General features: G+C 43.0%; 4 protein-coding genes across 4 annotated transcripts in view; 2 read left to right on the plus strand and 2 right to left on the minus strand.

Moving 5' to 3' along the window:
* LOC106583702 (ceramide synthase 5) overlaps positions 1 to 503 on the plus strand; it is a 94466-nt gene extending 93963 nt beyond the window's left edge. Inside the window, exon 11 of the mRNA XM_014168206.2 lies at positions 1 to 503. Within this exon, the coding sequence (XP_014023681.2) occupies positions 1 to 19 (19 nt within the window). The 3' untranslated portion in view covers positions 20 to 503.
* cox14 (cytochrome c oxidase assembly factor COX14) lies at positions 491 to 3588 on the minus strand. The gene is made up of 2 exons (XM_045705137.1): positions 3451 to 3588; positions 491 to 1031 (listed from the first exon to the last, which is right to left on the minus strand). Exons 1-2 carry the CDS (start codon positions 3465 to 3467, stop codon positions 839 to 841), a joined length of 210 nt encoding a protein of 69 aa, XP_045561093.1. The 5' UTR covers positions 3468 to 3588; the 3' UTR covers positions 491 to 838.
* The window catches only part of LOC106583716 (keratin, type II cytoskeletal 8), a 27839-nt gene continuing 1425 nt past the window's right edge, over positions 813 to 27226 (minus strand). The window contains exons 2-10 of the mRNA XM_045705136.1: positions 23817 to 24025; positions 18784 to 18844; positions 18141 to 18236; positions 17761 to 17925; positions 15690 to 15815; positions 6996 to 7216; positions 6140 to 6186; positions 3451 to 3604; positions 813 to 1031 (exon numbers count right to left, since the gene is read on the minus strand). Coding sequence (XP_045561092.1) covers positions 3495 to 3604; positions 6140 to 6186; positions 6996 to 7216; positions 15690 to 15815; positions 17761 to 17925; positions 18141 to 18236; positions 18784 to 18844; positions 23817 to 24025 — 1035 coding nt within the window. The 3' untranslated portion in view covers positions 813 to 1031; positions 3451 to 3494. The remainder of the gene's footprint in view (positions 1032 to 3450; positions 3605 to 6139; positions 6187 to 6995; positions 7217 to 15689; positions 15816 to 17760; positions 17926 to 18140; positions 18237 to 18783; positions 18845 to 23816; positions 24026 to 27226) is intronic.
* On the plus strand, positions 1508 to 2966 carry bcdin3d (BCDIN3 domain containing). Its single transcript, XM_014168195.2, has 2 exons — positions 1508 to 1757; positions 1965 to 2966. The coding sequence occupies exons 1-2, from the start codon at positions 1551 to 1553 to the stop codon at positions 2556 to 2558; spliced, it is 801 nt and encodes a 266-aa protein (XP_014023670.1). The 5' UTR covers positions 1508 to 1550; the 3' UTR covers positions 2559 to 2966.

The following is a 27226-nucleotide window of genomic DNA, read 5'->3' on the forward strand; positions in this document are numbered from 1 at the left end:
AACTAACAATGATCGGTGACTATGACAGCATACGATGGATGAATAGACACACTACTGTGACCCATAGAATCAAAACTGATGAAATGAAGAAAAAAATGTGCATTCCCTGATGTCAAGTGAATGGGTCTGTAGATATTTGCAGTACCTTATGAACATAGAACATTTGCTTGTATTCCATTTGTTTAATGTGATGCTGCAGTTTGCTGGAGATGATCTATTCTCTCCTTTTTATTGGTCAGGTGAACTTGAGTTACTACTGTATATTTTAAGTAATTGTTCAGTTACTTTGTTTCTGCTCAGTTCTGTTGACTGTTTCTATATTATTAATATGAGACCAATGTTTAACATTTTTAAAATGTCTTTGGTAAAAAAATGCATACGAATTTAAATGTGAAGAAGCCAACAGAATCCTCTTCAGTGGAGATCATTCATAGATGTGGTGTGTATTAGGGCTAATAATGTGAGTGTTGAGTAGAGACAAAAATAGATGTTTATTTGTGTAAGATGTTTTTATTCATATTAACAGTTGGTACATAACTTTAAAGATCCCACCACACAAACTATGCTTCAGTGTGTCGTGAGCAAGTTATGATAAGACACTGATTTGACATTTAGTTTAAGCTGGAAGGAGTCAGTCCATTTTTCAGTCAACTCCAGTCCTCTGTCCCTTCTCCTTTTAGCAGACAAATGATGAAGTTGACAGTAAATGAAGAGTAGATTCTCCTTTACTCGTCTGGGCACACAAAACTTCCACACCCAAATAGTTATCACAGAAATGTCCCATGGGAGGAACAGAAATGTCCATGATTTTGTGGACAAACTATTCAGTTCCAGTCCTCTATGGCTTGAGGACCTCCACGTCTTGGTTTTCTGCCGCTACCTGCAGCTCTTTTTGCTTGTTCATGTAGCGGTATCCCCGCATGGTGCACAGGTATCCCCCGTAGAGTGTCAACAGCATCATGGAGGCGGAAAACCCCCGGTATCCGAAGTCGGCGAGTCGCTTTGCGGTGGTCAACATGGTGATGGTGTTCCTGGCGGAACCAAACACATGTGGGTCTCTGAGGAGGTTATATTCAGCAACGACAAGTTGTAGTACAACTAAGGGTAGCTACATAACGTACATCTCCTTGTTTACTCTTGTGTTTAACAATGTGGTTATCACAGATAACAAAATGCCAACATTTCAACAACAAAGTATAACATAAGTTAGTTAAAGACAGGGTATCTGATGGAATTTAGCTAGCTATCAAGGTTAGCAAGCTTTTATCAACACAATAAATACAAATTGTGATTTTTCCCGTTTGAAATTATATCTATGTAAATTGCATTGTCGCTTACCTTGTAAAATATGATAGATTATTGATACCCTTCTCAATGTCAACACACCTAGCTAGCTAGCTAACTTCTTCCGTAACTGAAAGCAACGGAGACTTGTGAGGGTCAAAAGTCGTCCGGTTCTTGAGTAATCCGTAGTGGGAGGAGCGGTATAGAAGTTCTGTAGATGTTTCCTAGGTCGGACGTATTTTGATGCTGCACACGTGGGAACAGCGATGGCAACATGTGGAGCAAAGAGTGAAGTTCTGGATGAAAAAGATGATCCTGGTGCAGCACCTTACGGCAATTTTATAAACTATTACACATTTAACCCACCAGAGAACCGTCTAAGCCTCATTCCGACCACACTTATTCAGGATTTGGGGTATGGCATAGACAGCAGTGAAACCATATTGATGCTGGATGTCGGCTGCAATTCAGGGGTAAGCTAAAGCTAGCTAAGATAGCCAGCTAACGTTAGCCACAGAAAGATTTAATCATGTTAACCATCCTTTACAAACTGATCCACCACCCACACACATTAAGACAACAATCACGGAGTTTCATCATCGGTGATTGAATACTTTGACTCAGTTGTTTGTCACTAGTGAAGTATTTTCTCGTATCTATCCATGTGTAATATATAACAGGACCTGACGGTGGCATTGTACAGACACCTCCAACCGAGAGTCTTGTCTGAAGACTCTACAACACCACCCGACTCTGATCTCCAACTCCTCGGCTTCGATCTGGACGAAACCCTGATCCTCCGGGCCCAACAGACCAACCCTTTTCCTCAGAACATCTCTTTCATTCCCTTAGACATCACTGAGGATGCTGCTAGCCAGACCCAGCTACAGGACTACCTGAGACAACATGGCGGCTTCCGCTTCCACCTCTCCCTGTGCCTGGCTGTTACCATGTGGGTTCACCTGAACCACGGAGACGCTGCCCTGCTGGGGCTCCTCTCCAGGCTGGCCTCCGTCAGCCAACATCTCCTCCTGGAGGCCCAGCCCTGGAAGTGCTACCGCTCGGCTGCCCGGAGGCTGAGGAAGCTAGGCCGGTCTGACTTTGACCACTTCAAGGAGTTAAAGATCAGAGGAGATGTGGCAGAACAAGCCAGTGAACACTTAGAGAAACACTGTGGGATGGCACTGATGCAGTGTTTTGGAAGTACCAGCTGGGATCGTAGACTGCTCCTCTTTAGGAGAAGAGAGACGATAGACCTACATTTATCCCAGTAGATAAAATGACTGGACTTGCGTATATGTTATGATGATTGTCTTAAAGGAGTACTCTGAAAACATTTGAAAATGTCTTCCATGACAATGAAGTGACAAGGTCCTAAGGAAATATGTATGTGCAGTGAAGGAACTCCAGATTCTGAGTCTTTAAGTGCAGTGAAGGACCAGTATGTTGATTGAACACTAGGAGGCAATAATACTCTGTTACTACTTGTAATACCGCCATACCTAGTGTATGCTTTCAGCTATGCATTTAACTGATCTTACTCTATTTTCTTCTTAATAGTGTATATGTTTTGGCAAACAATTATGAATGAACCATTGTGTGTGTAAGTATGAGAAATTAATTTAATCTTTTTATTTTTGGGAATGTTTTAAAAATAAGAATGAATAAAGCCCATGAATTTACTAGTCCAAAGCGTCATATCTCTTCAAATAACATGACCCCCTTCCTTCAGGGATCTCTAACCAATAGTGCAAAAAAGTTCATATTAAATGAATAGAAAAGAAGCAAGTGGTGTCCCGTGGTTTTTGACCTCATGACAACCATTCTCTCACTGCCTGAGGATGATGCTTTTTGTGTTTACATTATAGGCCTTGAGTACTCTCTTGTTCTTTATTTACAAACTTCTACAGCAAGTAGCACGAGCTGTGTTAAAAAAACATTTTACATTTTACATTAACATGAAATGACCAGTTGAAACTGCAAGTTTGTCTTTGTGTTTTCATTACAGAAACAACAATCAAAAGTTTGTATCCATCTAGCTACAAACAACTAGCTACAAAATCAAAACTATTAGATCGTGAATCATAATCTTATGGTATACTCTCCATGCACATAAACAAAAGAAGCAATACATGTGAAAGAGATGTGATATAAACTCTTATATACCGGTAATGGTTCTTCATCCACAGCCAGAAGGATCTGAGGGCTCTTCAGTGAGAGCTGAATCTGGAGCTGCCTTTTTGTTCAATCGTTTTAATCAGCAGCTTGGGTGTTGAGGAGCTGAAGCTGCTGTGGTATTTGTTACTGCTACTCATAGAACCTGAACAGAACACACCAGTCTAATGGTTAGAGCATAGAATTAGGAATTAGAATGCTAGGATGGACAGGAACCTTCTTATGATGGTATAAAGATAAGGGAGTTGGTCTACCATAGTTTGCTACTACTTTATTTTGATTAGCTAGCCAGTCCGTTTAGCTAGCCAGTTACATTTTTCAATTTAACTGCCAATATGATAACATTCCAACAATGCAGTCAATCCACGGCATACACTGGCTGAAATCAGTTGATGATAGGATTTACACAAGTTGTCAATGCAACGGGTACTTTTTTATTTTTTATTTAACCTTTATTTAACTAGGCAAGTCAGTTAAGAACAAATTATTATTTACAATGACGGACTAAAAGTACTGATACTGTATCATAATAGCACTCACAGCTTTCCACGAAAACAAAGATTTAGGTTGATGGTCTGTTTACATATATTTTAGAGACTATACAGAACATTTGTTTAAAACCTCTATAGACTATATTTATAGTTACAGTGTATTTGGAAAGTATTCAGACCTTAACTTTTTACACATTTTGTTATGTTACAGCCTTATTCTAAAATGTCTTTAAAAAAGATTCCCTCAATCTACACACAATACCCCATAATGACAAAGCAAAAATGGGTTTTTAGAAAATTTTGCAAAAAATAAATAAAACGAATGAAAATATTACATTTACATAAGTATTCACACCCTTTCTTTACTCAGTACTTTGTTGAAGCACCTTTGGCAGCAATTACAGCCTCTTGTCTTCTTGGGTATCACGCTACAACTTGGCACACCTGTATTTGGGGAGGTTCTCCCATTGTTCTCTGCAGATCCTCTCAAGCTCTGTCAGGTTGGATGGGGAGTGTCACTGCACAGCTATTTTCCGGTCTCTCCAGGGATGTTCGACCGGGCTCTGGCTGTGCCACTCAAGGACATACAGAGACTTGTCCTGAAGCCACTCCTGCGTTGTCTTGGCTGTGTACTTAGGGCCATTGTCCTGTTGGAAGGTGAACCTTAGCCCCAGTCTGAGGTCCTGAGCGCTCTGGAGCAGGTTTTCATCAAGGTTCTCTCTGTACTTTGCTCCGTTCATCTTTCCATCGATCCTGACTAGTCTCCCAGTCCCTGCCGCTGAAAAACATCCCCACACCATGATGCTGCCACCACCCTGCTTCACCGTAGGGATGGTGCAAGGTTTCTTCCAGACGTGAAGCTTGACATTCAGGCCAAAGAGTTCAATCTTGGTTTCATCAGATCAGAGAATCTTGTTTCTCATGGTCTGAGAGTCCTTTAGGTACCTTTTGGTAAACTCCAAGCAGGCTGTCATGTGCCTTTTACTGAGGAGTGGCTTCCGTCTGACCTGATTGGTGGAGTGCTGCAGAGAGCCTGACTAACCGGTGTCTGTATGTAGCCTCGCTACTTCTATAGCCTCGCTACTGTATATAGCCTGTCGTTTTACTGTTGTTTTATTTCTTTACCTACCTATTGTTCACCTAATACCTTTTTTGCACTATTGGTTAGAGCCTGTAAGTAAGCATTTCACTGTAAGGTCTACACCTGTTGTATTCGGCGCACGTGACAAATAAACTTTGATTTGATTTGATGGTTGTCCTTCTGGAAGGTTCTCCCATCTCCACAGAGGAACTCTGGAGTTCTGTCAGAGTGACCATCCCTGACCACATCCCTGACCAAGGCCCTTCTCCCCTGATTGCTCAGTTTGGCCGGGCGGCCAGCTCTAGGAAGAGTCTTGGTGGTTCCAAGCTTCTTCCATTTAAGAATGATGGAGGCCACTGTGTTCTTGGGGACCTTCAATGCTGCAGAAATGTTTTGGTACCCTTCCCCAGATCTGTGTCTCGACACAATCCTGTATCGGAGCTCTACGGACAATTCCTTCGACCTCATGGTTTGGTTTTTACTCTGACATGCACTGTCAACTGTGGGACCTTATATAGACAGATGTGTGCCTTTTGAAATCATGTCCAGTCAATTTAATTTACCACAGGTGGAATCCAATCAAGTTGTAGAAACATCTCAAGGATGATCAATGGAATCAGGATGCACCTGAGCTAAGTTTCGAGTCTCATAGCAAATTCTGAATACTTATGTAAATAAGGTATTTCTCTTTAAAATGTTAATACATTTACAAAAAATTCTAAAAACTTGTTTTCACTTTGTCATTATGGGGTATTGTGTGTAGATTGATGAGGGAAAACAATATTTAATACATTTTAGAATAAGGCTGTAAAGTAACAAAACGTGGAAAAACTCAAGTGGTCTGATTCCAAATGCACTGTATATGACAATATTTTAGGTTGACAATAATTCTATTACACAATTGCTGATATAAAATCTATATTGGCTGCCATTTTCAATCCATTCTGGAACTTAGTAATTTAATATGATCTCTATGGGTTGGAGCCTAAACATAAATGCTCGTGTTAAAAAAAAAAAATGCATTTTGTGTGATTCTAGTCCGTGGATGATAACATGAAATAGAGTACGTTTTCTGATGTATTTTTTTAGTAGTACATAGGCTACTTACTGTAGCTGGACACCGACTGGATATTGACAATAGATTGATGTCCAATCCTAGAAGAAATATAGATAGTGCCACTTCAGTTTCTGAAATACTTTAAAAACATTGTCCAGTCCTTGTTTAGAACCTCAATCCATAGAAAATGGTCATACTGAATCATGTCCCAGGTTTACCTGTCATCTCCCTCCGTATCTGTCCTCCTCTCTCTCCATACCTGTCCTCCACTCCCTCCATACCTGTCCTCCTCTCCCTCTATACCTGTCCTCCTCCCCTTCATACCTGTCCTCCTCCCCTTCATACCTGTCCTCCTCTCCCTCCATACCTGTCCTCCTCTCCCTCTATACTGTACCTGTCCTCCTTTCCCTCCATACCTGTCCTCCTCTCCCTCTATACTGTACCTGTCCTCCTCTCTCTCCATACCTGTCCTCCTCTCCCTCCATACCTGTCCTCCTCTCCCTCCATACCTGTCCTCTCCCTCCATACCTCTCCTCCTCGCCTGTCCTCCTCTCCCTCCATACCTGTCCTCCTCTCCCTCCATATCTGTCCTCTCCCTCCACACCTGCCCTCCTCTCCCTCCACACCTGTCCTCCTCTCCCTCCACACCTGTCCTCCTCTCCCTCCACACCTGTCCTCCTCTCCCTCCACACCTGTCCTCCTCTCCCTCCACACCTGTCCTCCTCTCCATCTATACCTGTCCTCCTCTCCCTCCATACCTGTCATCCTTTCCCTCCATACCGGGCATCCTTTCCCTCCATACCTGTCCTCCTTTCCCTCCATACCTGTCCTCCTCTCCATCCATACCTGTCCTCCTCTCCATCCATACCTGTCCTCCTCTCCCTCCATACCTGTCCCCCCCCCATACCTGTCCTCCTCTCCCTCCAGTAGTTTTCTGTAGGTGGCTATCTCTATGTCCAGGGCCAGCTTGATGTTCATCAGGTCCTGGTACTCTCTGAGCTGCCTGACCATGTCTTGCTTGGCCCCCTGCAGAGCATCCTCCAGATCTCTGATCTTGGACTTGGCCTCCTTCACAGCCAGCTCCCCACGGCCCTCAGCATCAACGATCTGGTTCTCCAGGTTGGCACACTACGTGAGAGATAGGTATAGTTAGGGTTAGGTTAGAGACTTAGCCTCCTTCACAGCCAGCTATCTGCGGCCCTTCACCTCGGCTATCTGGTTCCCAGGTTGGCACGCTACGGGACATCAACAGCAGGGTTAAGGTTGCATCGATTTCATGGCATTTGCTTGCGTCATACCAAGTGGCACTTACAGCCTTAGCGCCACACTCCATGGCACGGCTGCTGAATCTTATGTCCGATAAAGTAGATCCCATCTGACAGGGTGTGTAGTGGCTTCCTTTCCTCTTTACCATAGCCACTGCCCAAGCGGGGTTGTTTGGTACGCATACAGTCCACACTCAAGGTTTCCAAAAAGCCAAACATTCAATGTGATCCAGGGATATGGTGCAACAAAAATGTTTATTCTTCTTATAACTAACAGGAAAATGAATATCCAATCAACTTAAAACATAGGTCACCTGATATGGAAAATACACAATATGACCTGTCTGTATGTCTGTATGTCTGTATGGTCAAAAAACTATACCGCTCCCGCGTCTAACAAGGACTCCTCCCCCAAAGGCCCAACTTCCTGCTTTTATCCTAACACACTTACTGTAGTACAATGAATGGGCAAGAGGGGGGGGACAAAACTAAGTTACACTAACAACAAATGAATACATCTCAATCAGGTAAATATAAATCATAAAGGTACGTACCTAATATTTAATCATATACATTCATATTTACACAAATATACATGGAGCTCTGAATGTTCTGTCTTTTATACAAATATGTCCAAATAGGCTCTAACATACCGGCCCCTAATTGTTGACTGCACTGAATGGACAACAATTACTTAATATTCAAACGTAGAGCCAATACACAAAACGTTCTATACCAGAGCACTATTACAGTTCATAGCTATATACAAATATACAAGGTGCCATATAGGAAAATAGTCTGTAGATCTCAGTCTGAGTTGAAGTGTTCAGGTGTTCAACTTCCAAAAATGTCAAGAGTATGACGTCCAAAAAATGTATGACTACGACATCAAAGAATGTAAGAGTACAACATCAACGAATCAGAGGTGCACGTGATTCAAAGATGGAGCACTGTGTATGTGTGTGTGTGTGTGTGTGTGTGTCTCACTCCGCCGACTCCAGGAGCAGGCAGAGTTTATTGATAGGTCTCTGTAAGATATTGGTCTTGGTCTTAACCATGACGCTCCGGACAAGACCTTTGGCCCCTGGCAAAGCCTCCACCACACGCCCCATTAGCCAAGAGTTCCTAGGGGCGGTGTCGTCGACGATGACCACAAGGTCACCAGGACTGAAGTTTCTCTTAGTTTTGTTCCACTTGTTCCGCTCCTGCATAAGTGGAAGATACTCCCTGATCCATCTCTTCCAGAAGAGGTCAGTAATATAGTGTACTTGCTTCCATCTCCTTCGTGAGTATAGGTCGCTTCTCTGGAATAGTCCTGGTGGCAGGACTGGCTTTGCTTTCAGATGAAGCAGATGGTTCGGAGTCAGGGGTTCTAGATCATTAGGGTCATTTGTTACAGTTGTGATTGGTCTGTCGTTCATGATTGCCTCAACTTCACACAAGGCTGTCTGCAAAGCCTCATCATCCAGTGCTTGCTCTTTAAGGACTGAATAGAGGATCTTTTTCACCAGTCGGATCAACCTCTCCCATACCCCCCCATGGTGGGCTCCAGAGGGAGGATTGAATGACCATGTCACTCCTTCCTTCAGTAATTCATTTTGAATCTTCTTGTGATCCAGCTCTTTCAGAGCTTCTCCTAGCTCTCTGTGTGTTCCAACAAAGTTGGTGCCATTGTCTGTTCTGATACTTGTGACTGGGCCCCTTCGACAGATGAACCTGCGCAGGGCATTGATGCAGGAATCAGTATCCAGATAACTAGCAACTTCTAGATGGACAGCTCGACTCACAAGGCAAGTAAAGATCACACCATACCGCTTCACATGAACGCGGCCTCGCTTCACCTCTATGGGGCCGAAGTAATCTATGCCCACATGGGTGAAAGGCGGCAAATCAGGTGACACCCGATCTTGTGGAAGGTCGGCCATCTTCTGTTCTCCAGCTCTAGCTTGCATCCGCCTGCAGAAGACACAGCTCTTAAGGATCTTCCTTGCTAAGGAGTTGGCACAGGGTATCCAATATCGCTGGCGAAGTCTAGAAAGCATGTGACCTCTCCCAGAGTGGCCAACCTGCTCATGGATGTGGAGTAAGATCAGTCTGGAGATGTAGGAGTCTTTGGGTAGGATCATAGGATTCTTTAGTTCCGTAGGCATAGCAGCTTTGCTTAACCTTCCACCCACTCGCAGAATGCCATTGTCAACAATTGGATCAAGCTTACAGATTGAGCCATTTCTCTTGGCACATTGTTTTCCTTTCACAACTAGTGCAATGTCTTGTTTATAGTGCTGTCGTTGCTCAAATCGAATGATGGCCTTTTCTGCTTCATCTAGGTCATCCACAGACAGACTTTCTTTTCCAAATGTCAGTTTGAACTTGTCAATTTGTTCCTTCAGTGAGTTTGTCAGACTCTGATCTGAACCTGGATCAGTTTGTGTGAGAACTTTCCTTTTCTGGCTTAACTGTAGAAGAAGTCTCTTCAGTTTCAGCATCCAGGCAACTGCTTTCTTCAAGCTGTTCCATGTTGAATAGTACTCGATCAGTTTGCTGGTCGGACTCTTTTCTTCCACACATGTACTGTTTACGATGACGTCTTTTCTCACCTCTGGATCATCTGAAGGGATGGAGCCAAGCTCCTCGGGGACTTCTGGCCATTGTGTTTCTGTTTTCTCCAGGAATTCTGGTCCTTTGCGCCATCTCTTTGAGTTCAGGAAAATTTCAACATGTAATCCTCTTGAAGCATCATCGGCTGGGTTGTGTTTGGAGTTCAAATACCTCCACTGTTTTGCTTTCGATAGGTCACGGATCATAGCAACCCTATTAGTCACAAAGTTATGGAATCTCTTGGTATCATTGCGGATGTATTTTAGCACAGACTGGCTGTCTGTCCAGAAAGTTGACTCCTCAAGTTCAATCTGGAGCTCCAACCTTAACATCCTGTCCACTCTCACTGCCAATGTTGCTGCAGCAAGTTCCAGTCTGGGGATCGTCATCTGCTTGAGTGGAGTGACCCTTGATTTCCCCAGTATGAATGCAATGTGGACCTTTCCCATACCGTTTGTGAACCTAAGGTAGCTTGCCGTGCCATAACCTTGCTCACTTGCGTCACCGAAGTGATGCAGCTGTGCGGTCTTGACTTGACCAAAGTTCTCAGGCATCATACACCTGCCTATCTGGAATCTGGAAAGCTGGTCTAGCTCTGAGAGCCATCTCTTCCATGAAATAGAGTGTTCTTCGGGGATGACTTCGTCCCATCCACACTTTAGCTTGCAGAGCACTTGAAGAATTTGCTTTGCCTTTAATACGAATGGGGCGAGGAAACCTAATGGATCATAAACAGAGCTGACAGTAGAGAGAATACCTCTTCTTGTAAGGGGTCTGTTCTTGACAATGACTCGGAAGGTAAACACATCTCTTTCAATGTTCCATCGGATTCCAATGTTCCATCGGATTCCAAGTGCTCTTTCAACAGGCAGCTTTTCTCTGTCCAGGTCCAGTTCTTTTATCTGCTTGGCTTTGTGTTCATCAGGGATAGAAGTCAGCACAGCACGGCTGTTGCCGACCCACTTGGTCAATTTGAACCCACCCTGAGAGCACACATCCCTGAGGTTTTTTGTGAGAGCTATGGCTTGTTCTTCTGTGGCCACTGACTTGAGGCAGTCATCAACGTAGAAGTTGGACTTCACTGTTTGAATCACCTCTTCATCGTACCTCTCACAGTTGTCTTCTGCAGTCTTTCGTAGTGCAAAATTTGCACAACTTGGAGAGGATATAGCACCGAAAAGATGTACTGTCATTCTGTACTCCTCCAATCTTTTGTTAGTGTCACCATCCGGCCACCATAGGAATCGCAGGAAGTCCAAGTCATCTTCGTGGACACGTACTTGATGGAACATTCCTTCGATGTCTGCCATCATGGCAATGTGCTCTTGCCGAAATCTTAGCAAGACTCCTATAAGCGTGTTTGCCAGGTCAGGGCCTTGAAGGAGTTCACTGTTAAGAGATGTACCTTTATAGGATGATGAACAGTCAAACACCACTCGTATTGTTCCTTTGCGCTTATGGTGAACGCCATGGTGTGGTATGTACCATACCTTGCCTTTCTTTCTGAGAAGCTGTTCTTGTGGTACCTTCTCGGCATAACCTTTTGTTATCATCTCTTCCATGAAGCCTTTGTACTCTGCAGCATAACCTTCATCCTTCTTAAACTTCCTGATGATATTTAGAGCCCGCTGCTTTGCCATGTCACGATTGTTCGGCAGGACTACCTGTTTGTTGCGAAAGGGCAACGGTAAGTAGTAGTGATGGTCTTTGAGGGTTATGGAGCTTGATACTATCTCCATAATCTTACGATCCTCAGCTGACATCTCACTCTTCTCTTCATACTCTCTCTCAGGGAAGTCATGGTTGTATTGATTTACAAGAAGAACCCCCAGGTTGGCCATTGAGATACGATTGGTCATCACCGTAGGACATCCAGATTCTTCTGCCATGGTACAATTGTTAAGAGGACCATTCATCATCCATCCAAAGATGGTTTTCACTGCATACGGTCCGTTGCCTTGGCTATTTATGATTTGCCAGGGTTCCATTGCCTTTGGAGCATTTCCGCCAATCAGGAGTTCGACGTCGGCATCAATTTCCTTCAACTGAACCCCTTTCAGGTATGGCCACCTTTTGAGATCTTTCTGAGTGGGAATGTTCTCTCTTGTCACTGGGATCTTATTTTGGGTGTAGACCTTTGGTAATGCAAGAAATGTGTTGCCTTCCACGTTGCCAAGCTCTAATCCAGATATCTCAAAGCTCTTGGTAGGACTCTCCTGCCCCATTGTGCGTAGCAGAATTTCAGTCTCACTGCATTTAGCATTCAGCTGCCTCATGAGTCTCTCCGTACAAAATGTTGCCGAGCTACCAGAATCGAGAAATGCATAGGTTAACACAGACTTGCTTCCATTTGCCACCTTTACTTGAACTGGCACAATTGCAAGTGCACAATCTGTACCGGCCCCGGTATCGTCACCAGCTTCCAGTGAGACAAGAGCACTGCTGACAGTCTCCTCCCGCTTTACTGCTACACCACTCATATCTGCCTTTTGAGATCTAAATCTCTCTCTTCCTTCAATGTGCAGGATAGTGGGGTGCTTTCTTTGACAGCTCTGACAGGTCATCCTTCTTTTACATTCTTTGCTTAAGTGTCCTCTCATCAAACAGCCAAAACAAAGGCCTTTTGATCTCAGAAACTCAACCTTGGATTCGTGTGGCTGTGCCTTCACCTGTTGGCAGTCGACCAATAAATGCTCTCCAGCACAAAATACGCATGAGGTACTGGGAGCGTCAGAAGGATAGGTGCCTGGTCTCTTTACATTTAATGTTTGTTCTTTTAGAGGTTTTTCAGAGTCACAATCTGCCACTACAGCTACTGCAGTGGCAAAGCTGCTTCCCCTACTCTTGGACTTGAACTGCTGTTTAAAGTCAGCTTCTGTTCTGGTTTTTAAAAACTTTTTGTTGAACAGGGGATCTTGAATATCTCCATACAACGGATCCTGCAGTATTTTGGCCTGTTTTTCCATGAACGTCACAAGGTCACTGAACTGGGCCCTCAGGTGTCTTCTCTCTAAAATATCACATGCCGTAGACCTCCATTTTTCCCTTAGTTTGTAGGGAAGTTTTGACATAATCAACTTTATGTTGGAGGGAAGATTAAGCTCTTCCATGTTCTGTAGGTCTTGCATAGCATTACAGCAACCTCTAAGATAGAGTGCATAGCCACCCAGTCCCTTTCCATCATCCGGTTTGATGTTTGTCCAGTTCCAAGCTTTTTCCATGTAAGCAGTGGTGACTTTGATTTCATTGCCAAAGTGTTCCTTTAACAACCTCTTGGCCTCTGCATAGCCTCTTCTGGCTTCCATATGCAGACAACTACGTACCAGATCCTTGGGCTGACCAGTGGTGTACTGTTCCAGGTAATAGAGCCTATCCTGGTGACTGCTGGTCTTCTCTTCTATACCATGTTCAAATGCACGCATGAATGGCCTAAAGTTTAGAGGATCACCGTCAAACATAGGTATCTCCCTAACAGGGAGTGTGGCCTGTTTGTGCTGTAGTACAAGGAGGTCAGCAATTTCATTCTGCCTTTGCATGACAGTAGAGAGGTTATCATGGCTGGTATTATCGCTGATACCTGCAGTGTTGATTCTGTGTTGATTGCTAGACCTTGCTGTAGGCTGCTGAAGGGTGTGGTTCATGACAGTTTTCTGAATAGGTTTTGATGGCTTTGTTGTCGGTTGTTGTAAAACCCTTTGTAGTGGGGTCTTTGGAACTGCACCTAATGCAGCAAACTCAACAGGTGATGGTTCAGGTTCCACATAGACCTCGGGCTCCTGGTTCTCAAAATAAGAGTTCATTCCATCTTCTTGGCTTAGTAAATGGGCTGCCACAGCATGGGATTGAGAAGTTGACTCAACACTCTCCAGGACCTTCAGTCTGGCATTATATGCTGCTATGTCCGTTTCCAGTGCCATTTTCTCCATCCTAACATTCAGTTGAGCTCTCTGTTGTTCCAGTTGAGCTTTCTGTTGTTCCAGTTGAGCTTTCTCCAGTTCCAGTGCATGCTTGTCCTGTAATGATGCTTGGCGAGCTAGTAGAGCTGCTCGTTCTGCCTAAGCTTTTAAGCGTGCAGAGGACACTGAGGAAGCCGTCTTAGAATACTTTGTTTTACTTGATGTTTTTGACACATTGGAAATGCTGTCGTGTGGTTCAATGAGCGTTTGTGGCTCAACTTCAGCTTTTTTCCATATTTCCACCTCTTTCAGGAAATGTTCATAAGTTCTCATTCTTGGTTGATAATAGTTCATGCTCTCCTGTTCTTGTTCCTCCTCTGTGACCAGCTCTAGCACAGATTCATGAGCATTCTTAAAGTCATTGAGAACAGCATCAAATGCTTCAAGACTCTCATTCACAGTTTCAATTTTTCCTCCATCAACAAGAAGGACTTTTATTTCATTCATTTTGCGTGTACACGCTCCAAGTTTGCCTCTCCGGGCTGCATATAGTGAATTTAAATGATCCTCTGCCCTCTCCAGTGGAGTCTTATTTGGGATTTCATCCTCCATCATTCACTTTTAGTTCACTCAATTTACAATGACACAGTTGTTGGTTTGATTGTTAAACGTAATGCCCCTTTAGACCTCCTGTAATGCTTTAAAACACAGTCATCCATTTCAGCATATTGACCCATTTTGAATTGAACATGTGCAAGTTCGGCATTTTAGTTGCGATTTAAACATTTCATCCCTTTATACGTTTTGTCCCTTTAATGAAGTTTGAACACGCAGTATCACTCGTTGCGTGGATGCATTGCATTTCCACGTTAGGCCAAATATTAGACATATGATTAGGTTACATTGTGCATAGGATCTCAGTGTTTCCCAAACTTAAACTTCTTAATTGTTTTCACAGCGCTGTGTTTTGAATTCCATTCCCAAGTTTATCAAACATTCCAATTATAAGCACATTTGCGCTTCCATAATATGCACGATCAAACAATCGCATTGAACAGGGCAGCTCATTCATTCGCAGTGGTTATTCACGGCTGGCGAATTCTAGGAGTTCAAGTCCTTCCAAGCGAGCTGTCCTTATGGTATGAATGCAATTACAAATAGAACAATATCCAGCGTGTGTCCAAAACCGGAGATTTCCTTCCGATAGCAATCCTTCACGGAGTTTTTTGACTTGATTGTAGTGGCTTCCTTTCCTCTTTACCATAGCCACTGCCCAAGCCTGAAGCGGGGTTGTTTGGTACGCATACAGTCCACACTCAAGGTTTCCAAAAAGCCAAACATTCAATGTGATCCAGGGATATGGTGCAACAAAAATGTTTATTCTTCTTATAACTAACAGGAAAATGAATATCCAATCAACTTAAAACATAGGTCACCTGATATGGAAAATACACAATATGACCTGTCTGTATGGTCAAAAAACTATACCGCTCCCGCGTCTAACAAGGACTCCTCCCCCAAAGGCCCAACTTCCTGCTTTTATCCTAACACACTTACTGTAGTACAATGAATGGGCAAGAGGGGGGGACAAAACTAAGTTACACTAACAACAAATGAATACATCTCAATCAGGTAAATATAAATCATAAAGGTACGTACCTAATATTTAATCATATACATTCATATTTACACAAATATACATGGAGCTCTGAATGTTCTGTCTTTTATACAAATATGTCCAAATAGGCTCTAACAGGGTGTGTATTGCGTACATGGTTTTCTTTGATATTACTGTGCCTCAAAGCAGTTAAACTATATAGCATTATATAATAAGTGAACTACCTGTTGTTTGACAGCCTCTATCTCACTCTGCAGACGGACGATCATGCGGTTGATTTCAGCTATCTCTCCCTTGGTGTTCCTCAGCTCGTCTCCATACTGCGTGGCCTGGATGGCCATCTGGTCCAACTGAAATTAAAACACAACTTGCATTACGTAAAGGCCCCGAATCAGTTGGACTGCTGGTCTAGGATCAGGTTGAAGTAATGTTATTCACTAAACTGTTCCTAGATCAGCATTCCAACTCTGAGAGGCACAGAGTTCTCTTGGACCTTTTTCACACTATCTGCCAAACCACACTTTTTGGTCTGATATTTTCCTTTAACATGTTGGGGCTAGGGGGCAGTATTTGCACGGCCGGATAAAAAACGTACCCGATTTAAACTGGTTACTACTCTTGCCCAGAAACGAGAATATGCATATAATTAGTAGATTTGGATAGAAAACACTCTAAAACACTTCTAAAACTGGTGTCTGTGAGTATAACAGAACTCATATGGCAGGCCAAAACCTGAGAAGATTCCATACAGGAAGTGCCCTGTCTGACAATTTGTTCTCCTTCTGTGGCATCTCTATCGAAAATACAGCATCTCTGCTGTAACGTGACATTTTCTAAGGCTTCCATTGGCTCTCAGAAGGCGCCAGAAAGTATAATGGGGTGTCTGCAGTCTCTGGGCGAAGTATAGCAGCTCTGTTTGTGAGTGGTCAGGCTGGGAACAGTGAGACCGAGAATCGCGTTCATGAGAATTCTCAATTTTTTTCTTTCAGCCTTTGAATGAATACAACGTCGCCCGGTTGGAATATTATCGCTATTTTACGAGTAAAATAGCATAAAAATTGATTTTAAACAGCGTTTGACATGCTTCGAAGTACGGTAATGGAATATTTTGACACTTTTTGTCACGAAATGCGCTCGCGCGTCACCCTTCGGATACTGACCTGAACGCACGAACAAAACGGAGCTATTTGAATATAACTATGGATTATTTGGAACCAAAACAACATTTGTTGTTGAAGTAGAAGTCCTGGGAGTGCATTCTGACGAAGAACAGCAAAGGTAATCCAATTTTTCTTATAGTAAATCTGAGTTTGGTGAGGGCCAAACTTGGTGGGTGTCAAATTAGCTATCCGTGATTGCCGGGCTATCTACTCAGAATATTGCAAAATGTGCTTTCGCCGAAAAGCTATTTTAAAATCTGACACCGCAATTGCATAAAGGAGTTCTGTATCTATAATTCTTAAAATAATTGTTATGTATTTTGTGAACGTTATTCATGAGTAATTTAGTAAATTCACCGGAAGTTTTAAATTATTCATGAGTAATTTAGTAAATTCACCGGAAGTTTGCGGTGGGTATGCTAGTTCTGAACATCACATGCTAATGTAAAAAGCTGGTTTTTGATATAAATATGAACTTGATTGAACAAAACATACATGTATTGTATAACATAATGTCCTAGGAGTGTCATCTGATGAAGATCATCAAAGGTTAGTGCTGCATTTAGCTGTGGTTTTGGTTTTTGTGACATATATGCTTGCTTTGAAAATGGCTGTGTGATTATTTTTGGCAGGGTACTCTCCTGACATAATCTAATGTTTTGCTTTCGCTGTAAAGCCTTTTTTTAAATCGGACAATGTGGTTAGATTAAAGAGAGTCTTGTCTTTAAAATGGTGTAAAATAGTCATATGTTTGAGAAATGGAAGTTATAGCATTTTTGAGGTATTTGTATTTCGCGCCACGCGATTCCACTGGCTGTTGACTAGGGTGGGACACAAACGTCCCACCTCGCCCAGACAGGTTAACATTGTCCTTCCAGCCTGGTTCCAGCTGCTATGGTAGATGTGTAACCAGGCCAGAGCAGTACGGCTGGGCTCAGTATGTGTGAAATGGGTACTGATTTCCATGTAGTAAAACAAAATCCCTCTCAACCACTTCAATCCAACAAAATCCCTCTTAAACCACTTCAATCCAACAAAATCCCTCTTATCCACTTCAATCCAACAAAATCCCTCTTATCCACATCAATCAAACAAAATCCCTCCTTCAATCCTAGTATAGCCAGCTGTTGTTCACCTTGGACTTGTACCACATCTCAGCCTCCTCTCGGCTCTTAACAGCGATGTCCTCATACTGAGCCTTGACGTCAGCCACTATCTGGTCCATGTTGAGGTCACGACTGTTGTCTATCTGTACCACCACAGAGGTGTCCCTGATGCTGGCTTGCAGCTCACGCAGCTCCTGGATGTACGGAGAGGTGAACAAACAAACAAACAAACATTCTAACACTGCAAAGGATCTTACGGTAACGTGAGCTCCCAGGAATTGTTTTGACTGTGATTATTACAGTATTTGAACTCACAACCTTGGCATTGATAGCCACTCACTCTCACCAACTGCCTGAGCCATACAGGACATTTGTGGATTGCAGTTTCTTAGTACAGTAATGATCATACCTCTTCATAGATGAACCTGAGGAAGTTGATCTCATCAGTCAGAGCTCCCACCTTGTCTCCCAGGTCTGCCTTCACCATGTGTGCTGAGTCCACTTCCTGATAGGACAACATACTGTAGTTACCCTCTCTAGTCCCTAAGACTACTACTGTTTTGTAAAACCTAATACCTTGAAAGAACAACAGTAGGCAACCAAGTACCTTGTCCAAACATACCAGGCGCAATTTATTGAAGACTGATTGTTTCATTGCAAGGCAACTAGTTAGGTTGAAATTGGTTTTGACATGGTGGTTTGATATTTTCTCTGTCTCCCCTACACACCCCAGGTCCATTTCTTAAATTTTTGTTTCAATGGTGAAATGATACCTTACAAGCTTATGGTTTTTTTAATCTCGCAGAAGATGGGCAGGTTTGCTCATACTAGCTATTGTTGTCTCTGTCTCTCTGGGCCTTTTCATTTGCAGTGTTTGTCTAACTTAACCTCACTCTCATGGTGCAGCACTGTATCACTGAATACAACATCAAGTTGATGTTATAGTATGGTATTGTGTCCATAAAGTAGTCTTAAAGCATCAATGTTATACTTCTGAGACTGCACAATTAAAACACAATTCAGGTATCACTGGGGAAATATGATGTTCTCACCTTTTTCAGATTCACAAATTCGTTCTCCATATTTTGTCTCTTGTTGATCTCGTCTTCGTATCTAGGTAAAAACAGAATGACAAGAGACTGGCTTTGATCGTCTTCGGGTCACACTTTGTTATTGGGCAGTGTTAAAATGACACCAGATAATATATTAGTCATGATCATGGAGTTTCTCCATGAACCTGCAGACTAAACTCCTGTCGCTGGCAGCTCTTCCCCCTAGTCATTGTCAGAAAAAAGAGAACAAAAGAGAACTCAACCAACATTCCTGGCAATAACTAGGTGTCCCTACTTGTGTTTGAAGTCATCCACCAGACATTGCATGTTCCTCAGCTCTCCATCCAGACAGATACAGATAGATAGATAGACAGACAGACAGACAAATCAAAGTGTATTTGCCACGTGCGCCGAATACAACAGGTGTAGAACTTAGAATGAAATGCTTACTTACAGGCTCCTACCAACAGTGCAGAAAAGGTGTTAGGTGAACAATAGGTAGCTAAAGAAATAAAACAACAGTAAAAAGACAGGCCATATACAGTAGCGAGGCTATAAAAGTAGCGAGGCTACATACAGACACCGGTTAGTCAGGCTGATTGAGGTAGTATGTACATGTAGATATGGTTAAAGTGACTATGCATATATGATGAACAGAGAATAGCAGTAGCGAGGCTACATACAGACACCAGTTAGACAGGCTGATTGAGGTAGTATGTACATGTAGATATGGTTAAAGTGACTATGCATATATGATGAACAGGGAGTAGCAGTAGCGTAAAAGAGGGTTTGGCAGGTGGTGGGTGGGACACAATGCAGATAGCCCGGTTAACCAATGTGCGGGAGCACTGGTTGGACGGCCCAATTGAGGTATTATGTACACGAATGTATAGTTAAAGTGACTATGCAATATGATAAACAGAGAGTAGCAGCAGGGTAAAAAGAGGGGTTGGGGGGGTTGGGGGGGCACACAATGCAAATAGTTCGGGTTGTCATTTGATTACCTGTTCAGGAGTCTTATGGCTTGGGGGTAAAAACTGTTGAGAAGCCTTTTTGTCCTAGACTTGGCACTTCGGTACTGCTTGTCATTCGGTAGTAGAGAGAACAGTCTATGACTGGGGTGGCTGGGGTATTTGACAATTTTTAGGGCCTTCCTCTGACACCGCCTGTTGTAGAGGTCCTGGATGGCAGGCAACTTAGCCCCAGTGATGTACTGGGCCGTACGCACTACCCTCTGTAGTGCCTTGCGGTCAGAGGCTGAGCAATTGCCGTACCAGGCAGTGATGCAAACAGTCAGGATGCTCTCGATGTTGCAGCTGTAGAAACTTTTGAGGATCTCAGGACCCATGCCAAATCTTTTTAGTTTCCTGAGGGGGAATAGGCATTGTCGTGCCCTCTTCATGACTGTCTTGGTGTGTTTGGACCATTCTAGTTTGTTGTTGATGTGAACACCAAGGAACTTGAAGCTCTCAACCTGCTCCACTACAGCCCCGTCGATGAGAATGGGGGCGTGCTCGGTAATCCTTTTCCTGTAGTCCACAATCATCTTCTTAGTCTTGGTTACGTTGAGGGATAGGTTGTTATTCTGGCACCACCTGGCCAGGTCTCTGACCTCCTCCCTATAGGCTGTCTCGTCGTTGTCGGTGATCAGGCCTGCCACTGTTGTGTCGTCTGCAAACTTAATGATGGTGTTGGAGTCGCGCCTGGTCATGCAGTCATGGGTCAACAGGGAGTACAAGAGGGGACTGAGCACGCACCCCTGGGGAGCTCCAGCGTTGAGGATCAGCGTGGCAGATGTGTTGCTACCTACCCTCACCACTTGGGGGCGGCCCGTCAGGAAGTCCAGGATCCAGTTTCAGAGGGAGGTGTTTAGTACCAGGATCCTTAGCTTAGTGATGAGCTTTGATGGTACTATGGTGTTGAACGCTGAGCTGTAGTCAATGAATAGCATTATCACATAAGTGTTCCTTTTGTCCAGGTGGGAAATGGCAGTGTGGAGTGCAATAGAGATTGCATCATCTGTGGATCTGTTTGGGCGGTATGCAAATTGGAGTGGGTCTAGGGTTTCTGGGATAATGGTGTTGATGTGAGCCGTGACCAGCCTTTCAAAGCACTTCATGGCTACAGACGTGAGTGCTACGGGCCGGTAGTCATTTAGGCAGGTTGCCTTTGTGTTCTTGGGCACAGGGACAATGGTGGTCTGCTTGAAACATGTTGGTATTACAAACTCAATCAGGGACATGTTGAAAATGTCAGTGAAGACAACTGCCAGCTGGTCAGCACATGCCCGGAGCATCCGTCTGGCCCTGCAGCCTTGTGTATGTTGACCTGTTTAAAGGTCTTACTCACGTCGGCTATGGAGAGCGTGATCACACAGTCGTCCGGAACAGCTGACGCTCTCATACATGCCTCAGTGTTGCTTGCCTCGAAGCGAGCATAGAAGTGATTTATCTCATCTGGTAGGCTTGTGTCACTGGGCAGCTCGCGGCTGTGCTTCCCTTTGTAGTCTGTAAGAGTTTGCAAGCACTACCACATAAATGAGCGTCGGAGCCGGTGTAGTATGATTCAATCTTAGCCATGTATTGATGCTTTGCCTGTTTGATGGTTTGTCGCAGGGCATAGCAGGATTTCTTGTAAGCTTCCGGGTTAGAGTCCCGCACCTTGAAAGCGGCAGCTCTACCCTTTAGCTCAGTGCGAATGTTGCCTGTAATCAATGGCTTCTGGTTGGGGTATGTACGTACAGTCACTGTGGGGACGACGTCCTTGATGCACTTATTGATAAAGCCAGTGACTGATGTGGTGTACTCCTCAATGCCATCAGAAGAATCCCGGAACATGTTCCAGTCTGTGCTTGCAAAACAGTCCTGTAGTTTAGTATCTGCCTCATCTGACCACTTTTTTATAGACCGAGTCACTGGTGCTTCCTGCTTGAATTTTTGCTTGTTTACCATGTATCAGGAGGATAGAGTGCGAGGGAGAGCTTTGTACACATCTCTGTGTGTGGAGTACAGGTGATCTAGAATTTTTTTCCCTCAGGTTGCATATTTAACATGTTGATAGAAATTTGGTAGAACTGATTTAAATTTCCCTGCATTAAAGTCTTCGGGCCACTAGAAACGCCACCTCTGGGTGAGTGGTTTCCTGTTGGCTTATTTCCTTATACAGCTGACTGAGTGCGGTCTTAGTGCCAGCATCTGTCTGTGGTGGTAAATAAACAGCCACGAAAAGTATAGCTGAATACTCTCTAGGCAAGTAGTGTGGCCTGCAATTTATCACAATATACTCTACTTCAGACAGGCAGACAGGCAGACAGGCAGACAGACAGACAGACAGACAGACAGACAGACAGACAGACAGACAGACTTGAAGTCGGAAGTTTACATCCACCTTAGCCAAATACATTTAAACTCAGATTTTCACAATTCCTGACATTTAATCCGAGTAAAAATTCCCTGTTTTAGGTGAGTTAGGAACAGCACTTTGTTTTAAGAATGTGAAATGTCAGAATGATAGTAGAGATAATGATTTATTTCAGTGTTCACATCACATTTCCAGTGGGTCAGAAGTTTACATACACTCAAATAGTATTTGGTAGCATTAACTTTAAATTGTTTAACTTGGGTCAAGTGTTTTGGGTAGCCTTCCACAATAAGTTGGGTGAAATTGGGCCCATTCCTCCTGACAGAGCTGGTGTAGGTCTCCTCGCTCGCACACACTTTTTCAGTTCTGCTCACAAATGTTCTATAGGATTTGAGGTCAGGGCTTTGTGATGGCCACTCCAATACATTGACTTTGTTGTCCTTAAGCCATTTTGCCACAACTTTGAAAGTATGCTTGGGGTCATTGTCCATTTGGAAGACCCATTTGCGACCAAGCTTTAACTTCCTGACTGATGTCTTGAGATGTTGCTTCAATATATCCACATACTTTTCCTACCTCATGATGCCATCTATTTTGTGAAGTGCACCAGTCCCTCCTGCAGCAAATCACCCCCACAACATGGTGCTGCCACCCCCGTGCTTCACGGTTGGGATGGTGTTCTTCTGGTTGGAAGCCTCCCCCCTTTTCCTCCAAACATAACGATGGTCATTATGACCAAACAGTTATATTTATGTTTCATCAGACCAGAGGACATTTCTCCAAGAAGTACGATCTTTGTCCCCATGTGCAGTTGCAAACCGTAGTCTGGCATTTTTATGGCAGTTTTGGAGCAATGGCTTCATCCTTGCTGAGCGGCCTTTCAGGTTATGTCGATATAGGAGTTTTTTACTGTGGATATAGATACTTTTGTACCTGTTTCCTCCAGCATCTTCACAAGGTCCTTTGCTGTTGTTCTGGGATTGATTTGCACTTTTCGCATCAAAGTATGTTCATCTTTATGAGACAGAACGCATCTCCTTCCTGAGCGGTATGACGGCTGCATGGTCCCATGGTGTTTATACTTGCATACTATTGTTTGTACAGATGAATGTGGTACCTTCAGGCATTTGGAAATTTCTTCCAAGGATGAACCAGACTTGTGGAGGTCTACAATTATTTTTCTGAGGTCTTCGCTGATTTCTTTTGATTTTCCCATGATGTCAAGCAAAGAGGCACTGAGTTTGAAGGTAGGCCTTGAAATACATCCACAGGTACACCTCCAATTGACTCAAATGATGTCAATTAGCCTATCAGAAGCTTGTAAAGCCATGACATCATTTTCTGGAATTTTCCAAGTTGTTTAAAGGCACAGTCAACTTAGTGTATGTAAACTTCTGACCCGCTGGAATTGTGATACAGTGAGTTATAAGTGAAATAATCTGTCTGTAAACAGTTGTTGGAAATAATACTTGTGTTTTTCACAAAGTAGATGTCGTAACCGACTTGCCAAAACTATACTTTGTTAACTAGAAATTTGTGGAGTGGTTGAAAAACGAGTTTTAATGACTCCAACCTAAGTGTATGTAAACTTCTGACTTCAACTGTAGATAGATAGATAGATAGATAGATAGATAGATAGATAGATAGATAGATAGATAGATAGAGACTCCTACTTGTGTTTGAAGTCCTCCACCAGACCTTGCATGTTCCTCAGCTCTCCGTCCAGCTTGGTCTTGTCGTTGTTCACCACATCCATCTGGCGGCGGAGGTTGGCCATATAGGCCTCGAACAGCGGCTCGATGTTAGAGCGGCCCATCTGCTTACCGTGCAGCAGATCAAACTTAGTCTCTAACATCTTGTTCTGCTGCTCCAGGAAACGCACCTACAGGGAGAAAAGAGACTCCGATAATTAAGGATATAGCACATAGTAATGGAGGATATAGCACATAGTAATGGAGGATATAGCACATAGTAATGGAGGATATAGCACATAGTAATGGAGGATATAGCACATACTAATGGAGGATATAGCACATAGTAATGGAGGATATAGCACATAGTAATGGAGGATATAGCACATAGTAATGGAGGATATAGCACATAGTAATGGAGGATATAGCACATAGTAATGGAGGATATAGCACATAGTAATGGAGGATATAGCACATAGTAATGGAGGATATAGCACATAGTAATGGAGGATATAGCACATAGTAATGGAGGATATAGCACATAGTAATGGAGGATATAGCACATAGTAATGGAGGATATAGCACATAGTAAGGGAGGATATAGCACATAGTAAGGGAGGATATAGCACATAGTAATGGAGGATATAGCACATAGTAATGGTTAGTCTTTAGTGGCCCTGAAGAGAGACATTTCTCTTTCATTCAAAGACACCACATTTTGGTCACCTTGGAATTTCTCTTTAACTTTGTCATGACCTTCATGAAGTTTATATAAAATCAGATGTTTTATGTAAATGATCGGTAGATAACAGTGGATACTCTATAGATAACAGTGGATACTCTATAGATAACAGTGGATACTCCATAGATAACAGTGGATACTCCATAGATAACAGTAGATACTCTATAGATAACAGTAGATACTCTATAGATAACAGTGGATACTCTATAGATAACAGTGGATACTCTATAGATAACAGTGGATACTCTATAGATAACAGTGGATACTCTATAGATAACAGTATATACTCTATAGATAACAGTAGATACTCCATAGATAACAGTAGATACTCTATAGATAACAGTAGATACACTATAGATAACAGTGGATACTCTATAGATAACAGTGGATACTCCATAGATAACAGTGGATACTCCATAGATAACAGTGGATACTCTATAGATAACAGTGGATACTCTATAGATAACAGTGGATACTCCATAGATAACAGTAGATACTCTATAGATAACAGTGGATACTCCATAGATAACAGTTGATACTCTATAGATAACAGTGGATACTCTATAGATAACAGTGGATACTCTATAGATAACAGTGGATACTCTATAGATAACAGTGGATACTCTATAGATAACAGTGGATACTCTATAGATAACAGTGGATACTCTATAGATAACAGTGGATACTCTATAGATAACAGTGGATACTCCATAGATAACAGTAGATACTCTATAGATAACAGTAGATACTCTATAGATAACAGTATATACTCTATAGATAACAGTGGATACTCTATAGATAACAGTAGATACTCAATATAATTTTTATTTTTAATTTCACCTTTATTTAAGCAGGTAAGCTAGTTGAGAACAAGTTCTCATTTACAACTGCGACCTGGCCAAGATAAAGCAAAGCAGTGTGACACAAACAACAACTCAGAGTTACACATGGAATAAACAAGCGTACAGTCAATAACACAATAGAAAAAAAGAAAGTCTATATAAAGTGTTTGCAAATGGCGTGAGGAGGTAAGAAAATAAATAGGCCATAGTATCGAAGTAATTACAATTTAGCAAATTAACACTGGAGTGATAGATGAGCAGATGGTGATGTGCAAGTAGAAATACTGGTGTGCAAAAGTAAATAAAAACAATATGGGGATGAGGTAGGTAGATTGGGTGGGCTATTTACAGATGGGCTATGTACAGCTGCAGCGATTGGTTAGCTGCTCAGATAGCTGTTATTTAAAGTTAGTGAGGGAAATATGTCTCCAGCTTCAGCGATTTTTGCAATTCGTTCCAGACATTGGCAGCAGAGAACTGGAAGGAAAGGCGGCCAAAGGAGGTGTTGGCTTTTTGGGTGACCAGTGAGATATACTTGCTGGAGCGCGTGCTACGGGTGGATGTTGTTATCGTGACCAGTGAGCTGAGATAAGGCGGAGCTTTACCTAGAATAGACTTATAGATGACCTGGAGCCAATGGGTCTGGCGACGAATATGTAGCGAGGGCCAGCCGACTAAAGCATACAGGTTGCAGTGGTGGGTGGTATATGGGGCTTTGGTTTCAAAACGGATGGCACTGTGATAGACTGCATCCAGTTTTCTGAGTAGGGTGTTGAAAGCTATTTTGTAAATGACATCGCCGAAGTCGAGGATCGGTAGGATAGTCAGTTTTACGAGGGTATGTTTGACGACGTGAGTAAAGGAGGCTTTGTTGCGAAATAGGAAGCCGATTCTAGATTTAATTTTGGATTGGAGATGTTTAATATGAGTCTAGAAGGAGAGTTTACAGTCTAGCCAGACACCTAGGTATTTGTAGTTGTTCACATATTCTAAGTCAGAACCGTCCAGAGTAGTGATGCTAGCGGGTGCGGGCAGTGAACGGTTGAAGAGCATGCATTTGGTTTTACTAGCGTTTAAGAGCAGTTGGAGGCCACGGAAGGAGTGTTGTATGGCATTGAAGCTCGTTTGGAGGTTAGTAAACACAGTGTCCAAAGAAGGGCCAGACGTATACAGAATGCTGTTGTCTGCGTAGAGGTGGGTCAGGGAATCACCAGCAGCAAGAGCAACATCGTTGATATATACAGAGAAAAGAGTCGGCCCGAGAATTTAACCCTGTGGTACCCCCATAGAGACTGCCAGAGGTCCGGACAACAGGCCCTCCAATTTGACACACTGAACTCTGTCTGAGAGGTAGTTGGTGAACCAGGCGAGGCAGCCATTTGAGAAACCAAGGCTGTTGAGTCTGCCGATAAGAATACGGTGATTGACAGAGATACTAAATAATAGATAACAGTCGATACTAAATAGATAACAGTACTGAGACTATTGTGGTTATAACGACTAGTCAGTCAGTCCTACTGACATCCTCAAGGTTCTATTTCACACCCAAGGCAGCTGTATTTTAATCCCATTGTTTGTCTGCGATCAACACAAAAGCTTCCTCCCTAAACACTAGGGAATTTTCCACTCTTGAAAGACCATACCACGTCTGACCTGTTTTTATTAGGTTACCAGCAAGCTGAATGAGCTGAGAGAAATGGGACATGGATGGTGCTTTAAATATCTTTTACTTGTTCTTAGACATCTTTAAATGGGCTTTGCATCCCAAATTCCCTGCACCATTAGGGCATGGTTTGTCTCAAAATGTC

Source organism: Salmo salar, chromosome ssa22 (genome assembly GCF_905237065.1).
Source record: "Salmo salar chromosome ssa22, Ssal_v3.1, whole genome shotgun sequence".
In the NCBI taxonomy this organism is placed as follows: Eukaryota; Metazoa; Chordata; class Actinopteri; order Salmoniformes; family Salmonidae; genus Salmo; species Salmo salar.